At 43.7% G+C, this 14018-nt stretch overlaps 2 protein-coding genes across 3 annotated transcripts; one reads left to right on the top strand and one right to left on the bottom strand.

Moving 5' to 3' along the window:
* Window positions 1-2438: 2438 nt before the first annotated feature.
* On the top strand, window positions 2439-5957 carry LOC117587538 (protein toll). 2 transcript variants are annotated; one of them, XM_034278343.1, is made up of 3 exons: window positions 2439-3707; window positions 4303-5022; window positions 5105-5351. In XM_034278343.1, the coding sequence occupies exons 1-3, from the start codon at window positions 2665-2667 to the stop codon at window positions 5226-5228; spliced, it is 1887 nt and encodes a 628-aa protein (XP_034134234.1). In that variant the 5' UTR covers window positions 2439-2664; the 3' UTR covers window positions 5229-5351. The 2 variants fall into 2 exon arrangements, with proteins under 2 accessions (XP_034134234.1, XP_034134233.1); XM_034278342.1 differs by having other exon boundaries at window positions 4303-5957.
* A 492-nt stretch (window positions 5958-6449) lies between these two features.
* On the bottom strand, window positions 6450-7902 carry LOC117587542 (fibroleukin-like). Its single transcript, XM_034278348.1, has 2 exons — window positions 6999-7902; window positions 6450-6698 (listed from the first exon to the last, which is right to left on the bottom strand). The coding sequence occupies exons 1-2, from the start codon at window positions 7889-7891 to the stop codon at window positions 6557-6559; spliced, it is 1035 nt and encodes a 344-aa protein (XP_034134239.1). The 5' UTR covers window positions 7892-7902; the 3' UTR covers window positions 6450-6556.
* Between the last annotated feature and the right edge of the window lie 6116 nt (window positions 7903-14018).

The following is a 14018-nucleotide window of genomic DNA, read 5'->3' as shown; positions in this document are numbered from 1 at the left end:
CAATTTGCCAAATGTCATGTGGGTTGGTGGCCAATCCCCCAGCTGCCATCGCAAGTGCATTAGCTGACAGCTGACAGTTGACAGACAATTCTGAATTCTGCTACTGCCACTTTCTGGACACTCACAAATTAGCCCACATAATGTCTTCTATGAGACTATGACACTCTGAGTGGTTGTGTTTTGCGTTAATTTAGTGTTGACATTTATGGAGAAATGCACTTTTAACTGCTGCTAAAATCCAGCACTGATTGATGTCTCTGTCTCTTCATTAACATTTAGCATATCAAAAACTGTTTCTCGATGATTTGCTGGCTGCAGCGCCCCAAAAGTTAAAAGTCAGAGGCTCTATTGTTTTCCCGCTGATATTTAGCAGCAGCATCCCGTTTGGGTGTTTAGCTCCACAGATGCAAACGCATAGATAGCATGTCTGCAAGTCCACAGCTCGTGGCGAGTGTCCGGGGCAAGATAAAACACACGGAATACGAGTGCACTTCGAGGCGGGGTAGTGGCCAGGGAACGAGCTAGCTCTAAAATTGTATGACCGAATGGAGCTAGGAATTATAAATTTAGTGGTAATAATTGTACATATTTTTTAAATATTAAAGTAAGTTCAGCGACCAATGCTATAATTTCTAAACAATTTTGATAATCGCCAATCAAGTTACAGGCGGAAAAGCAGTGGAAATTTCTTAGAAATTCTCGTAGAAATTAAAACATTTATGTCAAAATGTACAAAATGTCTTCCGCTCTGTTATGGAATGTTTTAAATTCTTTGGTTTTGTTCACTAAAAAGACTAAAGGAAAGTCTTAGCAACCATATAGAGGTTTCAGTTCATCAGGAGAAAGTGGTTCCACTTTATGCATTTCTCTCATAGATGTTGCGTGGGGTTCTAAGGGTGCAGAGAGGTGGCATATGGGCACACAAAATGGCCCTATGTGTAGGCCAAAGAGGTGTGACACTGTGCCTATGCGCGTATGCGTAATGCCAGCGACAGTGCGTAGGTGTGTGTGTCTGTGTGGGGGCTATGTGGCTGCTTTGCTACTTCGCAGCTTCGCATCTGTGTAATTGGGCGTGTAATTGTGTTTGCCTTTTCACATTTAGCCAGCCAGGCAAGCTCGCCAGCCCCCAAAAGGTCACTTTTGATGTGTGTCCTCTGGCGTTGCTGCATTTCGGGGGGCTCTCCCAATTAAAATGCCGCTCAAAAGTTGCGCCCAATGACCCACAACGAAGAGCAAAAGAGCAAAAAAAGTTTGAGCCGCCAACGTGCCAACGTGTCGTAAATTATGAGCAATTTGGCTCAAATTTGACAGCTCGACAATGAGCCAGAAGAGTCCATAAGAACCGAATGATGTCCTTGGCGGGTTCAAGGCCGACACAGAAGCCCTGATTGACTTGGCCCAGTGCGAAAAGGGGCTTATTTATTTTCCAGTATTCGTGGCAGTGTGTGGCCGCCCATCCAGATGCCAGGCACCTGAGAAAGAGACAGAGACAGAGACAGAGGCGTGGGTGGCCGCACAGGTGTTCACGGGGGGGGGGGGGGGGGGGGGGGGGGGGGGGTATTGGTTCTCAAAGTAGTCCAATGCGTGACAGACAGCACAGCAGAGGAGGCGTGGCTTGGCCCTAAGTATTGTTTGCCCCTTCAATGAATGTCTATTAAAATTCACAATTTAATAGCTACAATTTAGTTGTTTCCAAGAGTTTTAAGAGAATTTATTATAATTTACACAGGGAAAATAATATCCACTGACTCCCCCAAAGTCTGCCACACTTTTTGCGTGTGCACTTCTGGTACATCAATTGTAGGCCATTCAATTGACTCATGCGTGCCATTTATAGCTCTGCAAGTACTTAAAAGTCATAAAATTCTCAACGAACGTCTCGGCATAAAGAACACTAACAAAAAATATAAACAATTTGTAATCGGCGCTCGCGGTACTGTCTGCTGGCCGCTGCTTTTATGACTCTATAAGTTTGCCGAAAAAACACAAGACGACCATTAACTTGATGTCATTTTGAGCTTCAACAATTTTGAATGAGTTCTGCGCTTGTTATCAGCGGGGGCAAGCGATGTCTCTGTCGCTGAGACCGTCAGGATTATTGCCAAATTAGGTTGGTTATATTCAAATAAATCATCGATTTGCTGCTTAAGCAGTTAAGATGTGCAATAAATTTGGTAACATTCGATTAGAGATGGCAAAAACATGAACAAAATTAATTCATTTAATTTCTTATGCAAAAAAGAGAAGAATGCTCGCGGTGGTCTTATGGGATTTCGCTTTCGATTTAAGGTCAAAATGTACGCTGATATAAATCGCTCAGCCAAGTGGCTGTGGCCATCCCTAGTTTGATGTTTGCGTTGGCATTGGCTGTGGGCTCACATGGCAGGCGGCGGCTTCCATGTTGACTACGATAAGAGTTTGTTGCCAGAAAAAAGAAAAGAAAACAACTACGAACCGAGCGGCCAATTGACGCGTTATCACCTGGGCCGACTGCTGGTACTGGCAACCGAAAACAGCTGTGATTTAGTCATAGACGAAACGTTGCCGAGTTCACCCAACTTCAAACGTCTCTGTCGCCTCTTTGCCCGGTCGCGTCGCGTAACAATCAACCACAAATATCAACAATAAATGCCAATTTATATAGTGGTGCAAAGTGCTTAAGAAATGTTCAAATGTGTGGGGCTTTTGTGGCTCTTGTGTGCCGTTTCATGTAGACTCACCGCGAGCCAAATTATACCGCTGCCAACGTTCTGCCAGCAGGTGGACCAGCAGTGCAGCTGCGCGGCCGAGGCTAATGTGGTGCGGTTCCACTGCCCCGAAGAGTACGCCCTGCTGCTGGAGATGTCCGAGCTGGGTGCCTCGCTCTACGTCAGCTACTACGCCGTGCACGGCCTGCACTGGCTACCGCGCTTCAACATCACCGAGCTGGTAAAGATCGAGTTTGACGCGTACATTTTTTGGCCGGAGAACTTCATCGAGGATCTGCTGGACGGCCTCGGAGTGGAGACGGTGACTACCATGCGCTTTCGCGATCGCACCTCGGAGACGGTGGTCACAAAGGATCTGTTCAATACGACCGATCAGCTGGATAGCACCGCCGCTCCGGGCAATATCTCAACGTGGTTGTTTGGCGCTGTGCCCGGACTGAAGAAGCTCAAGTTTGTCAGCGATGTGAAGCAGCTGCAGGAAACGATCTTCGGGGCCTTTGACAGCCTCACCGATCTGGATCTGTCTGTGAACGTCCAGTTTCTGCCGGGCAATTTGCTCTCCTCGGTCACGGGCAGCCTGGAGACGTTGACCATTGAGAGTCCCAGCATGGTGCAGTTCCAGGACCCGCTGCTGCGCGAGCTCCAGCAGCTGCGCAATCTCAGCCTGCAGCTGACGAGTTCCCAACGTGGGAGCAACGACGAGCTGCAGCCGCATCTGTTCAGCTCCATGAAGCAGCTGGCGGAGGTGCGGCTTTTCCAGGCCACCGGCCATGTCAACAGAAAAATGTTCAGAGGCAGCGAAAAGTTGCGTTTGATCCGTATCAATGGCAACTACGATCTCGAATCGCTGCCGGGACAACTCTTCGGCGATCAGGCGAACTTGAGCGTGCTGGACCTGTCCTGTAACGGGCTGAGCAGGCTCTCCGAACAGGTCTTTTATGGCCTGGGAAACCTCACAGTGTTGGATCTGTCCAAAAATAGACTAACGAATTTATCAAGGTGGGTTGTGGGCGCTGCTCTCTTTTGCCTCATTTGTCACATGCTTGTGCTGTGCTCTGCTGATTAAAAGATGGCCCTACCTCTCGCCTCGATAGGGCTCAACTTTAGAAGTTTCTATTGCCAGAGTAATTAATCAAAACAAAGAGGCTCTGTCGCTGCTGCTGCTGCTGCTGCTGGCGCTGGCTGCTGCTATCTCTTATCAGCTGTGGCAGAGCGATAGCTCAATCAAGTATTCCGTGTCTCCCAAGACAGTCGAATGGTTTGCTATCAGAGCTCCATCAATGCTACCCAGCTCCCACTCTAAAGTATTTTATTTAAAAACTTTTTCTTTCGTTGTAGCAGAATTATTTTGATTAGAGTCAACTCGCACCAACGCACACTTCTAGCTATGTAAACAGTATCTATGTGTCATAGCAATGAGCGATAAATACTAACACTTGAAGAGTGGAAACAGGAAGTAGATAATTTGGTATATGTCTACAGAGAGAGAAAGAGAGCGCACACAGATCACAGCAAACATTAAGCACATTCAAAAGTATAGACACATCAATCCGTTGTATATTAATCCCTACTTGATCTCCATTCCCCCCACCAGCACAATATTTATTCCACTCACCTCGCTAAATGTGTTGGTCTTGAACAAAAACTCACTGACTGCCCTGTCGCCGAGTGTGTTTAGGGATGTGCGCAGCCTAAACTTTATTGACATGACGAATACCCAGTTCTATGGAGCCACGCTGGTGATGAGCTTTGAGGCGATTGTGTGCACCAACGATGAGACGTGCCAGTACAAGTCGGAGGAATGGCAGTGCGATCAGCGCTGCATCTGCTGGGTGCAGCGAAACTCACGCAAACTGATAGTGGACTGTCGAGGCACCAGCCTCGCGGAGCTGCCCGTTCTACCCCACACAACGCTCGTGAGCACAGTGGTGAAGGTGAGCAACAACAGTCTGACACATCTGCCTGCGTCCAGCCAGCATGCAGGCTATGCCAATGTCAGTGCCCTGCTGTTGGGCGACAATCAGATTACCAGCCTGGGGACGGGGGCGCAGCTGCCCGTCAATCTGAGCTACTTGGATGTGCGCCGCAACCAGATTAGTGTCGTCAGTGAGGAGTTCATCACATTCCTACAGCAGGAGAACAACTCGATGACCATTTCGTTGTCGGGTAATCCGCTAATCTGCGACTGCGACGCCCTGCCGCTGCTCTTCTTTGTGCGAACGAGTCCCCAGCGTGTGGACGACATTGGGGAACTGCAGTGCAGTCGTCAGAACAAGGCTCTGCAGCAGATGGACGCCTTTGAGCTGTGCCCCTCGTACGTGCTGCTCATCAGCTGCATTGTGGGCGGCCTGGTGATTGTCGTCTGTCTGATTAGCGTGTTCTACCTCATGTTCCAGATGGAGCTTAAGATTTGGCTGTACAACAACAATCTGTGCTTGTGGTGGGTCTCTGAGGAGGAGCTGGACAAGGACAAGACCTACGACGCGTTCATTTCCTACTCGCACAAGGACGAGGAGCTGATTAGCAAGCTGCTGCCCAAGCTGGAAAGCGGGCCACATCCCTTCCGCATATGTCTTCACGATCGCGACTGGCTGGTGGGTGACTGCATACCCGAGCAGATCGTGCGCACCGTCGACGACTCCAAGCGGGTGATCATCGTCCTGTCGCAACACTTCATCGATTCTGTGTGGGCACGCATGGAGTTCCGCATCGCCTACCAGGCCACGCTGCAAGACAAGCGCAAGCGCATTATCATCATCCTCTACAGGGAGCTAGACAATATGAATGGCATCGACAGCGAGCTGCGTGCCTACCTCAAGCTCAACACCTACCTCAAGTGGGGTGATCCGCTCTTCTGGAGCAAACTCTGCTACGCCCTGCCCCACAATCGACGCGTCCTCAAGGGCCAAAAGAAACACGCAGGCCCGCTCGTCTGAGCATTGGACATGTACACATTTACTGTACTTTGTGGCTGCTCTCCGCGGGTCCTAATGAGCGTTTTTTCCTGCAGGGCCCCACCGATCCAAAGAGTCATCAGTTTCACGCGAGTACTGTGGACTGGGAAAAAAGCTTGGGAAATACCCTGAACCTGTCTCCGATAATGCCAGATTCTATTCGTTTGATATTCACAGAAAATGTCGTCGGGTGATAAAAAATCATTTATAGAAATAATAATAGTAATACAAATATATTTTAAGCTAATTTTAAATGAATAAACACCAGTCGCATCGCTGGATAGCTATTATACAATTTATTTTATTTATTATTAATAAAAACTGTATCGTGATAAGTTTCATAAAAAATGTGAAATTTTATGAAGTTTATGGATTTTTAAAGATTATTTTCGCTCTGTTCTATGTACAACTCCTGAGTCTCAGCTCAGGTCATCTTGTGCAATTTTCTAGAGCAATTAAGAACTCTGCATAGACGTCTCCAAATCCATCTCTGCAGTTCGTCCGGTTTTGATGTAAGTCCGCACTTACGTCGAAGCGCCTTTTGAATCGCCGTCCATCCAGGCGGAGGCTCTTTCGTCTGATTAATTTTCGATGACTGATCCGTTTTTTCAGCAAGCATCACAGACATAATCATTTTGTTATTCCTTGCTGTCCTTGCTGTAGTAGTAGAATGTGGCGTAAGGTTCAGAAGATGTCCAGAAGATCAGTATTAAAAACAAAAATATATTTGCTATACAATTTTTACAAATTTATTCTCTAATATTTTATTTGAGGAATTAAGGGTGTATCGTGATAAGTTTTCTCAATTGTTTTTTAATGCACATTTTCTAGATTTTACTTTTATCTCAAACCAAAGTTGCTCTTTAAAGCGTATTTTCGAACCATAATTACTCCTTAAGTCTGAGGGCTTCTTGGCCTTATTGTAATTTTCACAAAAGTCAATGAGAGTTTGTAATCAAAAACATTCCAGTGGCCCCAAGAAATTCCATTACTTTCATCCGCAATGCCTTCTTTGAAGTATTTTCCATTTAACGAACTGAAAAAGAAAAAGAGGAGCGACGTATGAGACGCATCGTACGCGTCACATATTTTATACCCGGTACTCAGAGGTTGCTAAATTTTGAAACAAACTTAATTCAGTGTGATATTGCATGGGCAATAGTCTCTGAGAAGCAGGAGTCCAACAAGTCGGACAGACAGACATGACTATTGATGCTGATCAAGAATATTACATTTTCTGTCTATTACCTTTTTCGACCACAAATTAAAATATACCCTACTTCTTCTTCGAGTACCGGGTATAATAAAAATAAAAAACCATTAAAATAAGGATTACCTTATTCCGCAATTTGAACCATTGAACCACCACGGACCGTGGAAACTATGAACGCACTTATTAGGGCAGTCCCGGTCCTCGGTAGCGAATTTAGCTCTCTCGTGTTCCCTCAGGGAGTCCCCTGCATTTCCCGAATATTCACCCAGTGACTTAAGAACAAAGCCCTCTTCTTCGCTTCCCACTATGAAGTTGTTGTATTTGGCATGGCGATAAGTGCCATTAACATCTCGTAGTTGTATGTACAACTCCTGGGGCTCAGCTGCTGTCATCAAGTGCAATTTTTTCAGCCCAATGAAAAATTCTCCACGCTGGTCTCCAAATCCATCTCTGTAGTCCCCCCAGTTTCGATTAAACTCCACACTTCCATCGAATCGCTTTTGAATGACCGTCCATCCAGATGAAGACTCTGCTGTTTGATTCATTTTTGATAGCTGATCATTTTTTTCAGCAAGCACCCCAGACATCATTTTAACCTGCTCTCTGAGGTCTGTAATTTGTGTATCTTTGTCCCTGATCTGTTCGACTTTTTCCTTGATTTGTTCGACTTTTTCCCTGATTATTTCGTCTTTTTCCTTTATTTTTTCGCCCAGGTTTTTAGTTTCAGTTCCACTGTTTAGCAACTGGCTCTGCAAATTGTTGATGGTGCCATCCAATGTGTATATTTTATCCCTTAATTTATTATTGGTATCTGCAGCCTCTTTCAGCTGGGCACAATGATCGAGGAATGGCTTGACAACTGAGAAACAATATCCATTGCATTGCTCCGCGATGCCAACTTCCTGCGCAGGGTTGCCGTGGGAGGATTCACCTTGCAGCAAAATGCAACAGAGGATTACCTTAAAGCCCGAGTTATTCATGTTTCCCTGACTCTCACACGGTCGATTCAAAACCATACTGAGTAAACTTAATCGGATGCCCAATTAAAAATATAATTTCTCTGTTTCATTTAATAATATATTTTATTCCTGGAATTGATAACACATTCATGATAAGCCATGCATACTTTTAGTTGAAAGCTATCAAGTCAGTAAACAATTTTCTTTGTGTGCTCTATATTATTTATTATATAGAATGCATCTTCGAAGTACACATATATTTTTGTTATTTCTTTTCGTTCCACATAATGTAGGACCTTACAATTTCTACAAATTTATTTTAAACTTTTTTTGTTCATGGAATAAAAAGAACAGTCAACAAACATTTTAATTTAGTTGTGAATTAATAATTAGCAAAGTGTAGGGACCTGAGAATAAATATCTCTGCTGGATTAAGAAAGGCATATTGTGGGACTTTTTCCCTTCTTGATTTATGTCCCAAATAATTTTGTCACTTTGTGTGCATATTTTTAATTAAAATTGTATGCCAGACATTTTTGGATGCCTTGTAGGAAGGCCTCTTCTCTGCTGCATTCCATTTAGGTTTTAGACAGCAGTTTTGAATAGAATGCTGACAATTTTTGTAAATAAAAAGAGATGCAAATAAATTTATGCTGTTTCGCTATGAAGAGAGTTTTTTAATTATTCTCTTCTCTTCTATTCATCCATGTCTGCATGGATGAACATTGCCTATCCCAGAGCTAACTATGGCAGTATATGTGAATATTTATGTAAATATTTTTAATTATTTACAGACACGCATCAAAATATTTGCCACTTGAAAAATCAAAGTAATGTTTCATTTTCCTTTACGTTCGATAGACTAGCTTAAAATTTATTCAGTCACACTCTTTAAGGCTCGTCAGCGTCAAACTCTAATTATCCACTTCAGTAATTGCGTTGGCCTTCAAAGCTGAATAGAGAACCATTTAAGTCCTCCACCAGGCAGAGGCACAGGCTCTGGCTTTGCACTGCCGAGCCAATTTTCAGCCAGCAATAAGTGAAAATATATGAGAGTAATATAAAGAGGAAAAGAAAGCATTTGGTCCTTTTTCAACACAATTGCCTGGCCTTTGTCTGTCGCGCCCCGTCACCCTTTTGGGTTGAGCGGGGTCTATGGGGTCTATGGGGCCTGTCGGCGCCTTTGAAGATTCATTGCCTGCCCTGCCGCTGGCCAACGTTCCGCTGTGGGCGAGTATCAAAAGGCAAGTGGAAAAACTACCGCTCAGCAAGGCACTTTATTCCAATAACTTAACGAATTCCACTGAAATAAAACCCAAGTAATTCCACCCACATGTCGAAAGATATATTATGTCTTGCTATTATTTCGAAGGAGAAACGCACTTGCTAGTGTTGTCCAGATTCCGGATTCTCCTTTCTCGTGGAAGAAACGTCTCTGCCATTAAATTCTTGTTACATGTACATATCCTGAGTCTCAAGTGGAATTTTTCCAGACCAATGAAGAACTCTCCTCGGATGTAGCCAAATCCATCTCTGTAGGTCCCTCCAGTTTCGATCAAAGTACACACTGCCGTCGAAGCTACTTTCAATGACCGTCAATGCAGAAAACATTCTGTCGTTTGATTTATTTTTGAGAGCTGATACAATTTTTCATTTATAACCTGATCCCTGAAGTCAGCAATTTGTTTTTTTTTTCCATTGTTCGACGTTTTCCTAGATTTGTCCGGCTTTTTTCTTCATTTTATATTGTCTTTTTCATTTATTGTAATTTAATTTTTTGTTCCGTTTTGAATTTGGCTGTTTAGGATGTACCTGACAGCAAAAGCAGGCAGAGGATCACCACAAATCCCGAGATATTTATGTTCTCCTACCCTCGCACTGTGGATATTATATATCCCTTTTTATACCCGGTATTCGAAGAGTAAATAGGGTATATTGTATTTGTGTGAATAACGGTTGTATGTAACGCACAGAAGGAAACGTTTCCGACCCCATAAAGTATATATATTCTTGATTAGCATCAATAGTTAAGTCGATGGAGCCATGTCTGTCTGTCCGTCTGTCCGTACGTCCGTCCGTCCGTCCGTCCGTCTGTCCGTCTGTCCGTCTTGTTTGTCGGCTAGTTCTCAGAGACTATAAGAGCTAGAGCCACCAATTTCAAGATAAAAGAAAAATAAAAACGCCATTCCGTGGGGAATGAACATATCTATCAGATCACCAAATTGGGATCCGATTGGATCATTATTATAGCCACAATGAAGAAATTAATTTGCAGTGGCCAAACCCACCCTGTAGTGTGTGGGTCTAGGGAAGGGCGGCGAGCTAACGGAGCGTGTTGGCGTGAAAAGTGTTGTAGATGTAGATGACAGATGAAGAAAAAATTTAAAATTTGACAAAATACCGCTCAGGTGCAGAGTAGTACTGAGTGCCGGGTATAAAAGTTGTGACGCGTAAGAATCATCTCACACGTCCTCCCTTCTCGTTTTGCTCGCAAATTTCTTTGTTTTTGGGGAACAAATTGAAAAGTGTCGGTATTATCCCGAACCAATGATGTGTGAACGTTGTTAATGTGTTACACCTAAAAACCTTTAAGTCCATCATTCCCCTCTCAATTGCAACATGAACACAAAGTTGCTGCTGCTGCAGTTGGCCTGCCTCATGGCTCTAGTGCTAGGTGGCAAGTCCCTGAAGTGCAAACCGCCAAAAATTAAATTCTGCAACGGCTGCAGAGATGTCGAAGTACTGTCAACGGTTGCGTTGAAGAAGTGCAAACCGGGGTACAAGATAGTCGATGGATTCTGCCAGACTGACATAAATGCCAAGCGCAGTAGCTGTTTGCCCGAAGAGGTGAAGTTGCCCTCAGGAGCTTGTCGCAAGAAAAAGAGACACTTGAAGCGTTGTGCTGAAATCTCAGAGGAATTGGCAAAGCTTGTGCCAGTCTGCAGCCCAGGCGAAACGCCCAGCGACAAGTGTCGCAAGGAACGTTAACATGCATTCAGACGTCAAAACTTAAAGCCCGACTAAGGGCTGTCACATCCCAAAAAATATAAATTAATGTCAATAGTTCTTTAATGAAAAAATGTACAATTTTTTATCGAGTTTAAGTTACTCAAACCAAAGTTGATTTTTATACCCGTTACTCGAAGAGTAAATAGGGTATAGTGTATTTGTGGGAAGAATTGGATGTACATATGTAACGCACTGAAGGAAAAGTTTCCGACCTCATTAAGTATATATATTCTTGATCAGCATCAATAGCCGAGTCGATAGAGCCATGTCTGTCTAGCTGTCGGTCCCACTGTCCTTCTGTCCGTGCATTATTAGCATTTGTATAGCCAGAATGAAGAAATTAATTTGCAGTGCATCTGCGCCCACCCCGTCCAGCAGCTTTTTTTTTATTTTTTGCACATTCTCTCACGCTGCTTCGTGAAGTGTGCGGCTAAAAGAGCGTGTTTGCGTTAGAAGTGATGCATATGTAGATGTAGAAAACATGTAAAATTCGAAAGAAACAAAAACAATAATGTACAGATATGTACATATGCATACAGACTGAGTACCGGGTATAAAAGTTGTGACGCGTACGCAGCGTCTCACATTCCTTCTCGTTTTTTTCTTCTTCTTTTGTAGTAATAGCCTCTACTTTACTTCTTTAAATGAATATAGGAAAATATCGATACCCGTGAGAAACCTTGATATCCTCTGAAATGTAAACTATTTTCTACAATATTTGTCAGTCTGCTTTCGCTTTTGTAACAGTTGCTAAATAATGACCATTGATTTCTTAACACTTTGAAGCTGCCATAAAATAATAATTTTTCCTAATATTTTTATAAACTGAAAGCCCAAGCATTAGGAGTCGTGCTCTGGGACTGCGTCTGATTGTGAGTCTGAGTCTGAATAGTTATCACAAACATCTGTTTCAAATTGCTTTTCATTTATCATAACTTTTGTGAAAAGAAACGAAAGAAAATTTGTGTTTGTCGGCCCTCTTCCAAGAGTCCCTGTAACCGACGTGACCTGATGCCAATAGTTTTTTTTTCCCCCTGCTGCTCTTAGCAGAAATTCAAATACTAAAGATGCTTGTCGATGAACTAGAGTTGACCAAAAATAGAACGGGGACTCACTCAAGTACTGATGTGTTTGTGGGAGCATCCATGACAGTGGCCCCTCTTGGCTGAGTCAGCCGCCACAGCCAATACGAGTCGAAAGTGAATCCAAAAATCATAGCTGGGCCGGAGTGTGATTTCGTGGCTCCATTGACGACGTCCCCTGCCACTTGAGCACACAAATCTTCATACATATATGTATGTACGAGTATGTATTCTGGATATTCGGAATATTATTTGCTGATACTTGCATTGTGAGAGGGAGAGCGTGGGCGTTGGCATTGGGTAACATTCGATTTTATTGCATTTTATTGCCAGCTCTTTCATCTTCTGTTGTGTGTATGTGGCAGTATCCTCGTTGCGGCTGAACTCTGCAACGTGCCATGTGGCACGTCACGGAAAATGCATTTCCTTGTCCAACACAAAGAGGGTCATTAACAAGTCCAGCGATTGGATTCGGCTGGGTTTTCCCATTGTTCTTAAGGCTGTCCACTGTCCGAATTAAGCATATTTGCTACCAGGGATTTCGGTTTGAAAAAGTATCTTCTAGAACGCAACTGACTGTTGCATTTGTTTGGCCTTAAATTCATTAAATTGATTGACAGATTTATTGGATTCCATTTCCACATATATGTATATATGTATATGGAAAGCCAGTACCGAAACTTATCATTGATTGGGTGAACTTCACGCTAGGCCAATTGTTAATATTTTAGGATATTTTTGGTGCTTGGCTTTTCTGACCAATCCTAAGCCTAGTGCTGCTGCCAGTGGCGTGCTTGATAAATGACCCACCCAGCAAAGGGGGGTGGATAGAAAAAGAGAGGACAGTAGGACGCTAAATCATAACTGCAAGCAACTGCTGATGTCTGCAGTGCCCTCATCTTTGCTACTGTTTTCCCAGCCCCTTCTGGGTGGCCTTCATATGGCATAATACCGACCATTTGTCTGGCTCTTAAATGGAGCCCAAGTTGCTGCTGCCTCGACTCGCGTGAATCAATCCGCAGTGTACCGTGCTCGGCATTAATCAAAAACTAATTTATCAGCAAGTGGGCAGCCTTCGCCCTCCGTGTGGTTTATTAGCTGCCCGTCGCACGGTGGCTAGTGATTAGTCGTGTGTTAACCCCGGTCTGGCTCAGTTCCGTTTTCCGTGCCATGCGGTTTTTTCCCCCAAAATAAAAGGAAAAACCCCAAACCGGAACGGAGATTAGAAACTGCAAATTGCACTGTAGGATTGAGTTAATTGCTCGTCTTGGCTGGGATCATTTGTTTCGCCTCCACCAGGTGACAATTGCTGGCTTCATTTGCCTTAAATCCATTAGAACTCCACTTTATCAGACTTGAGTATCGAACAAGCTCTTGTCGCAGTCGTTTCTTACAAATTGATGACCCGAATACAAGGGGAATTCGAGGGGAAGCCAGCTAAAGGTCTAGGTCTATTCACGCTATATATTCTCATAAATAATAATTGGACCGCATGTGACAAAGACAGAAGCTGAAAACGAGTGCCAGCTTGAAGTTAGAGCCAGTTCCCAGTCGAGTGGCAGCAGCTACTTGTGCATCGCTCTCGAGTGCAAATTGGATTACTCATCAAACAGCACAAAACACAGACGAGTCAGCGCCTAGCAGAATGTTGGCACTCAGTCCACGTGGCTTATTGGTATGTCTTCTTAGATGTTGCATGCACATATACAGCACTGAGTATACAGCTATGAGTTGAGCTGCTGCTGCTCTATCAATCCATTCAACTGGCTCCGTGCCTTGAGGACTTTAAATTGCAGCTGGAAGGCACTTTCTGCACCTTATATCTAGACAAGTGCAATAAGTTGTTATCTAACCAGTTAGATAATGGATAATGTTTTATATATTCTTAAACATTAAGCTTTGCTCTGCCACTCCACGTATTTATATTTATTTTCTTTGATTATTTAATTATTATCTTTAGGTGGTTTTCACATGTCTCTCTACCCTTGAATTACATCTCCTCCCACACCATAAATCCAGCAAAGAATTCCTTCCAAATAAATGTTTGTAATAAGAAGGAAAACTTGTAATGTCCTTCAATGAATATGTATAGA

The sequence above is a fragment of the Drosophila guanche genome, unplaced genomic scaffold (genome assembly GCF_900245975.1).
Source record: "Drosophila guanche unplaced genomic scaffold, DGUA_6, whole genome shotgun sequence".
Taxonomy (NCBI): Eukaryota; Metazoa; Arthropoda; class Insecta; order Diptera; family Drosophilidae; genus Drosophila; species Drosophila guanche.
Note: the sequence above shows the minus strand (reverse complement) of the source record. Positions and strands in the feature narration are given on the sequence as shown.

Coding starts and splice junctions, on each gene's coding strand:
- LOC117587538 (XM_034278342.1), top strand. CDS start 2,665: ATGTTCAAATGTGTGGGGCTTTTGTGGCTCTTGTGTGCCGTTTCATGT. Junction 3,708..4,302: donor AGACTAACGAATTTATCAAG/GTGGGTTGTGGG, acceptor TCCCCCCACCAG/CACAATATTTATTCCACTCA.
- LOC117587542 (XM_034278348.1), bottom strand. CDS start 7,891: ATGGTTTTGAATCGACCGTGTGAGAGTCAGGGAAACATGAATAACTCG. Junction 6,699..6,998: donor GGTTCAAATTGCGGAATAAG/GTAATCCTTATT, acceptor TTTCTTTTTCAG/TTCGTTAAATGGAAAATACT.